Source organism: Solanum dulcamara, chromosome 12 (assembly GCF_947179165.1).
Source record: "Solanum dulcamara chromosome 12, daSolDulc1.2, whole genome shotgun sequence".
Classification (NCBI taxonomy): domain Eukaryota; kingdom Viridiplantae; phylum Streptophyta; class Magnoliopsida; order Solanales; family Solanaceae; genus Solanum; species Solanum dulcamara.
The window spans coordinates 13,384,177-13,391,906 of record NC_077248.1 but is presented as its reverse complement, the minus strand read 5'-3'; the positions used below and the strand labels follow the sequence as shown (position 1 = coordinate 13,391,906).

General features: G+C 36.2%; 1 protein-coding gene across 1 annotated transcript; it reads right to left on the bottom strand.

Annotated features, from left to right (window-relative positions):
* Nucleotides 1-1,282: 1,282 nt before the first annotated feature.
* Nucleotides 1,283-7,730, bottom strand: LOC129876164 (isocitrate dehydrogenase [NAD] regulatory subunit 1, mitochondrial-like). The gene is made up of 4 exons (XM_055951510.1): nucleotides 7,001-7,730; nucleotides 2,749-2,988; nucleotides 2,124-2,202; nucleotides 1,283-1,888 (listed from the first exon to the last, which is right to left on the bottom strand). Exons 1-4 carry the CDS (start codon nucleotides 7,520-7,522, stop codon nucleotides 1,614-1,616), a joined length of 1,116 nt encoding a protein of 371 aa, XP_055807485.1. The 5' UTR covers nucleotides 7,523-7,730; the 3' UTR covers nucleotides 1,283-1,613.

Sequence of the window (7,730 nt, the reverse complement as noted above, 5' to 3'; positions counted from 1 at the left end):
CAAATAGTATATAAACATGTATATATAATATACAAATAATTATGTAGTGTGTATGTAATCTATTGATATTGTATAAATGTTCTATAAACGTGTATCAATATTGTACTAAACATGTATATATGATGTATAAATAATTATGTAGTGTATATGTAATATATTGATATTGGATAAATATGTCTAATCATGTATCGATATTATATAAATAATTATGTAATCTATCGATATTTATTTGACTATCATGCATTCTCACCTTAATAAATAAAAGAATAAACAAAAAAATAAAACGACATAAATATTCATATTTTCCACAAAAGAAGTGAAACAATTATTAAAAAATAAAAAAAGGAGCAAAAAAAATTTAATCAACGTTTTTTTTCTTTAAATAGCATAACAATTTTATTTTTAAAAAATAAGAAAGCAAGTGGCCAAATGGTCGAAGAAACATTTGCAGCAGCCGAATGGCCAATGGCCATTTTTCTGTAAGATAAAATGCCATGGCCAATTTATTTGTAAACAAATTTGCGAATGGCCACTGAGTTTATTATCCCAATATGCTATTCATAAAATTTCATTCCTAATTTAAAGGAGTACAAAGACAATTACTATCATAAAAATTGACACTCTTTATACTCCAATATTAATTTGCCAATATTTTTAGGCCTAAAATTTGCTAATATATTTTGAATTAAAGATTACTAATTTTATTTAGGACTTGTACCTACATGTCAATCCGTCAACTTTGCTAAGCTCCATCCCAGCCTTGCTCTGCCTTGGGCTACTTTAGGTCTATAATTGGAGGGGGGGAAATGAATGGAATGGCCAGTTTTTGAACTTACAATCAAAGTTTAGCCATTAGTTTAAAAATTAGTTAGAAAATAGTCACTTTTTCTCACAACTTATTTTTAGTTAAAATACGAAACAGTCCCCAACACATGTTGGAGTTCAAAGCTTTGACAAGTAAAATTCTAGCACAATATGTTGGAGTTTCAACTTATAAATGATGCAAACTCTTTTTGGGGTTTGCAATAGGTATTATGAGTGAAATAATAACAAAATATATTAAAATAAATATCATCAGTGAAATAATATGTATAATATGTGAAAAAAGATTATTTTACCCAAGGTACTTCTAAATTCAAAGGTAATGCCCTGTAATTTCAACTTCAACAAATTAAAACTCAATGATTGTGCTGTCAAATTTAAAATAGATATCATGAGTGGAATAAGTTAGAAGTCAAACCAAACGGGCTCTGAAGTCGGTCCTTCTAGCTTGCAAGAGAAGGGAGCAAACAAGCATCTGACATGTTTTGGCAAACAAGACATACAAACTGTTCGTGAGGAAGTCTGCTTCAAGCTCAAAAGTTGGTATCTCAAATTTATTCACCTTCGTTACAAAAAAAAAAAAACATTCTATAGGAAATAAATGGCTATAAGCTTGTAAAATCATGTTTCTCACTGTAATATTTCCTCTTGGGAGATTGACATTATTTTGTGAAATGTGCCACCTTGAAAGGCACGCTGCACCAACAGAAGTACATAAACAATCGAAGTCATCACAAGGATGATGAATTAAAAACATGTTGTAGCATGAAGATATGGTAGTGGTTTTATAATTAGCCCAGATTTGCAATGACAGCATCCGTGATTTCTTGGGTAGTGCAGTCTCCACCAAGATCTTTGGTCATGTATTTACCTTCGGCAATTACACGCTTCACTGAAGTCTCTAGTCTATCTGAAAATGAAGGAAACTGCAGATGTCTCAACATCATGGCTGATGAAAGAAACAACGCAATTGGGTTTGCCTTCTTTTGCTCTAGTATCTTCTCATTTCCTACATTTCCCGCTGAAGCACCTTGCTCAAACACGGCATGGTCAGCCCCCACGTTGCCTGAACCACAAGAAGCCAGTCTCTTCATCAGTCATATAATAAACAGATGGTCATTTAGACCTTCTTCAAGCTTTGAAGCAGCTCAAAAGATGAATATGATCATTTAATATCAAAACCAACCAGATAATCCTACAGAGTGGGGGGGGGGGGGGGGGATGGAATATGCAGGAAAAACTATGGAAACATATGCACATTAATTTAGAGAGAACAAATTTTGACTGTCACTTATATATACCTCCTGGCATAACACCTGTGCCTCCAGCAATACCAGCAGCTGTATTTGCTACCAGATTTCCGTAGAGATTAGGGGTGACCTGTGATATAAAACTTCAAATTTATATCCAGACTGAAATATTTAGTGACAATGTAATGTCAAGAAAAACGCACACGTTGAACAGAACACAAAAGTAGGTTCCTGTCATGCAGTATGGATAAGGATTACAAAATCTATTCGGTGAACTTCCATACTTGTTAAATTCCAGTAAGACGAAAGTGCCGTTTTATTTCCCATTTCAGTAACCTAAAGAAAGAACTTCATCTTTTCATTTGCTGGAACTCTCAATCCTTTACCCATTCTAATATCAAGAGAAAGAAAAAGAAAAGGATAAATATGATAAACGGTCAACCCAGCATTGTAGTTTAACTAGTCTAACATTTGATGCTCAACCTAGTAACCACCCCCCAAACCCCAAAAAGACTTCCATTTTTTCAGAGTTATATGAAAAGTCCAGATAGAGAAGAAATTGCATACAGCTTTACCATCATGCAGAAAAACTAATCACGTCAGCAATCAAATATCAATGAAAAAGAGAACAATCAAGAACCTAAAAATAGAGGAGAGTAATTGGCAAAACTTGTACCATAACATCAAATTGCTCAGGCTTTGATACAAGTTGCATGCAACAGTTGTCCACAATGATCTCATTGTACTTAATCCCAGGGTATTTGCTTGCGATCTCTCGACAAGACTCTAAAAATAAACCATCTGCAAGTTTCATAATGTTTGCTTTGTGCACAGCAGTCACTACCTTGCGATTGTTGAGGTATGCATATTCAAAGGCATATTTGGCAATTCGTTCTGAGCAAAACTTTGTCATCACCTAAAAAATTTGCATACCAAAGATAAAAGCAATAAGAATCTGCAGAAAGAAAATGTTGGATGGCTCTTAAAAGTTAAACTGGAAGCGGCAAAAGATAAGTATAAAGAACTTGAGAAGAATCATCCGGTCTAATGGGAGTGGTTAAAATTTATCCTAAAAAAGGAAAGAAGCAAAGAGAAAATGGCCCATAATGTACTTGCACTAAAAGCCCTGGAGGAATTAAAAATAAAAAGAGAGGGGAAAACTCTTGAGCACACAGGCAAACAAAGGTACATAGGGGCCACTGAATAAGTACTCCGCAACAAAATAACTCGTAAATGGAAAAAGAAAAAAAATGTAACAAAACGTCCCGGCTTTGAAATTGCAATAGTGAGACAAACAAAGTTTCTATGGAAATATTGCAACAAGCAGATGATGGAGTTGACAATTCATATATCCTCTAAAAGCTAGTATGAGCTAGGTCCTGAGCTAATGAAAATGCTACTCGTTACAGTAAGTACATCAACTTAGAAGAAATATCAAGGTAAGAGCAAAGAATACTCACACCAGATCTCAGGTAAAAAGACTGTAGAGGTTGATTTGTACATCAATATTAGATTCAGATGTGTAATTAAGCTGTCTTGCAAACTACTTAAAAAGCTGGATATGTTATCTGGTTTAGATAAATATTATTTAGATAATCTTAGCATATGATGTACTTGAACTAGTTCTTTTCATTACAACACAGACTATTTGCACAACTCTGGCTGTGCTGCACAGAATATGTTGGGCGCCGGCTAACGACAAAAAATGTAGTAATAGTTTGAGCCTTAACATAGAAATTTTGAAAAAAAAGAGTTAGTATGTTCGGAAAATAAAGTGAGAAGGAAACTCTTGAGGAATAACAGAGAAACCCAAAGGTTGAGTTTGTTCATATATTTAGGCACAACAACCAAGAAAGAAATATGACGGAACTATACACTTAGCAATGAATTGGACATCTGGTAAGAACCAAAATTATACATGAGCAACTTATCTATCAGGAGATTGGCAAATCCCTAAGAAATACGAAACACTAGCATTTTTCCCATAGAATCATTTCAATACGAACAAGTGCAACAGAGCCCTTTCAGCTATTTAACTTGTGGCAACTTACTCCTTCAACTTTATTATAATTTAACTTGTGGCAACTTACTCCTTCAACTCTATTATAATTCTTTTCCAAATTCTTGGCCATTTCCCTTCTATTTTCTTTACCTCTAACATTGCATTTTATTTTTCACTCCATTGAAATACACCATCAGGAAAAGAACATTACAGTTATACCTTTAGGAGTCGTTTGGTAGGGTGTGTAAGAATAATGTTGAATAGGGTGTATTAGTAATGCTTGCATTAGTAATGTTAATATTAGTTATGCAGAGATTATTTCTTATGCATTGTTTAGTTTGGTGTATATAAAAATAGCATGCATTCCATAATTCTAAAAAAAGCATTTATTTTTACAAAAATACACTCCACAAATTCGATGGAAAGGATGTAGAAAAGGTTTTGAGGGGCAATTGTGTCTTTAACCATGCTAATGCATGCATTAAAACACCTTGCATTACTAATATCATGAATTTCTATGTATTAGTAATACATACCTTAATACCAATAGAGTGTAGAAAAAGTGTACTTTATGGTACTAGTAATACACAAAGATCATGCATGCATTATTTTTTGAATACAATCTACCAAACGACCCCTTATAACTCTATCACCCATTCACCACTAAAGAGGCCCATCATGGATCTTACGCCTCTCTCTGTTTATACATGTTTTCAAACGTGCTCTCTGTTCAAAAAGAAAAACCCAGATAGGAATCTCTACTTCAATAAAAATCCACCATAAGACCACAATTTCTTTGCTTCCTCTAGTTTTAAGAAACTACATTTAATTTTATGTTTCTTTTTCCTGGTTAATCATAAACCCACTTAAATTTTCTGTAAGAAGACGATGGCTGAAACCGGGAAATTTCAAGACAATGTCCGATGATTGCTTCTCTGTTATCTGAGCTACTTATTGGTCTTGATTTACAGGTGTCTGTTCAATTTACTAAGCACGGATAACCCAATTGTTGTTATTTGGTTGGTTGCTTGTCAATGATTGTTTTGTGGTAAAACCCCGGAAGAAAATGTAGAAAAATCTATGTAAGCCACTCTCAGTTGCATGGAATAAAGGACTTGGAGGTGGAGGGGGGGGGGGGGGGGTCTTTTCATTTGTTCCCTTGCACTTCACAGCATTAATAGCATGTTTGGCCAAACTTTTAAAATAAGCTTATTTTGATAAGTGCTTCTAGAAAAGTACTTTTGGTGAGAAGCAGTTTGGATTTGGCTAATAAAGTTGAAAAGCATTTTTGAGCCGTTGTTAGCGTTTACCCAAGCTTTTAAAAAGTGCTTCTAATATTTGGACCAAACTACACGCAGTTCAAGGGTCGTCAATGTATTTGGCCTATAATATATAAGCCAACATAACATCTTAATCCATGTCCACCATCATATTAAATGAAACAAACAAACTATATATTTTAAGCAGAAGTTGCCACAAAATATAGTTAGGGCCTCAATGGTACTTTCCATTTTTATTAAGAACATTTATGGATAAATATGACTCAAAGTAGATAAAAAAATTAAATTTCTCACGAGTCATTTCATTTAATATCATAAATGGTTGTATTATGTTTAGAATGGAAATTACCACAATGTTTTAACAAGTATGACCACATACTGGGGTAGGTTGATAGGTAGATGAGGAAAGGGTCATCTTGAGATGACCCACGGTGAACTCATACTACAGCAACCTACTTTATAAAGGTGACTCAAGACCCTTATGGATCTAGAGCACCAGAAAAAATGGTGTTCTTCATGGTGTATGAGTGCGATGTGGATGCCAGTTTGACTAGACAGCTCTGGGATTTGGGGGGGGGGGATTATTGTATTTAGTATTGTTGCTTATGTAAGCAGCAGGAGGAGAATCTACCTTCTACTACACTGAAATTCACTTGGGAGTTATGGCCTCGACATATTTCATTCTTAACATTCCATTGGTGCTCCCCAGTATTGCGATGGAGACGGTGACAAGTTTGACGATAAACAATTCCAGGAGCTAGAAGAAAAGAAGAGGCTTGGAAGACTGAAACCATCTTGTTTTTTTGGATAATATGGAGAAACAGAAATAGCAGAACATCTGAGGGATCAAGTCAGTTGGGATGCAGCAGTTGTACAAAACAATTGTGTATAAGTTCCTATTACTTTTACTTCTTTCTTGAAAGGTGTGTAATGGAATTCTCAAGATCACCATCAAAAATCTTATCAACTTTTTTCATTGCTTGCATCTTTACAAGTGTAAGAAAGTTGATCCAACAAAAATGAACTGATCACAAGCAGTGCTTTTTAATAATATTTCAAAATCTTATCTTCCTTGGTCAATAAACTAACCAAATTATTCAACAAATCAGGTAGGTGAAATTCAAAGCCCTCCTGCCCATGCAAAGTTATGACTCTCTTAGTTTCACAACCATCCCAGAGGTCAGGCACGCTTGACTGAGCAATCATAGGTAATAGTTAAGAATTAGGACAAAGTATTGAACTCTACTTCATCCAAAAAAAAGGGTGTTGAACTCTAGAGGCCTAACCCCAATTATTTGAATTTTATTTTCATTTAGAATCTACAATGACATGAACCCCAATTATTGTGATAAGAGTCAATGTGATGGTTTGTCTGGGGTGACCTGAACTATTTGATCGGATACCTTAGGAATGGTGTTCACTATCAATTAGCAGTTAAAAACAGACCAAGTACGTGCTAAGAGCTGCAGAATAGTGCATCGTTCTCTGATTTCTTCATCGCAGCAGGACCTACAACTAAAGCTACACATTATTCCAAAAATAACGATCCTACACACAGACTACACGTTTGGAATCAAGTCAAGCTGACCAGCATCGATGCGAAATTCATAATAAACGAGGTACGAATATGGTGAAAGGAAGAGTACCTTCAGACTTTCTACGACACCGGGAACAACCTCATGCTCCAGGCCCGAATATTCACCCTCAGTATTTTCCCTGATGACAACAATATCAACATTCTCATGACGCGTAGGAAGGCCTTTCAAGTTGAAGCAGTGAACAAGGGAAGCATATAGATCAAGCTCTTTCCTAAGCTGAACATTGAGAGAACTAACACCACCACCCACCGGAGTCTTCAACCCTCCTTTTAAACAAACCTTGTTCTTCCGGATCGAATCCATCACCTCCGAAGGCACACTCTTCATATCGCCGTGAATATCATAACGCTCGAAGTATACAGGAGCGTGCATCGCCTCCATAACTTGTTCGACAGCACCGGTGACTAGAGGTCCGATCCCGTCACCGGGGATGAGTGTGACGGCGCGTGGGGTGCCGTCTCCAGGTCGGGGCATGTAGGTGACGGATCGGGCAGATGTTAAGGCATGGGATGGGGATGGGGATGGGGAGGTGAGGAGGTGCTTGAGGATGGGTAGGGTTCGCTTGGCCATTGATCGGAAATGGATTGATGAGTGAGAAGGTTTGACTATTGGGGCATGGAAATTAGGGTGGAGCTGTTTGAGGAAAGGACGAGACGGACAGGGGGGGTAAAAGTGAAAAAGGGAAGAAGCAAAGAGGAAAGGAAGAGGAAAAGGAGATGCCCGGAAACTGACCACTGACGGACCAGGAAAGAGCAAAGGGGGCAATATCAACTAGGGT

Excerpts from the sequence above, each read along its gene's own strand:
- LOC129876164 (XM_055951510.1), bottom strand. The coding sequence starts at position 7,522 with ATGGCCAAGCGAACCCTACCCATCCTCAAGCACCTCCTCACCTCCCCA. Across the intron at positions 2,203-2,748 it reads CTGAGCAATTTGATGTTATG|GTCACCCCTAATCTCTACGG; the intron begins GTACAAGTTTTG and ends TTTATATCACAG. Across the intron at positions 1,889-2,123 it reads CACAGGTGTTATGCCAGGAG|GCAACGTGGGGGCTGACCAT; the intron begins GTATATATAAGT and ends CTTGTGGTTCAG.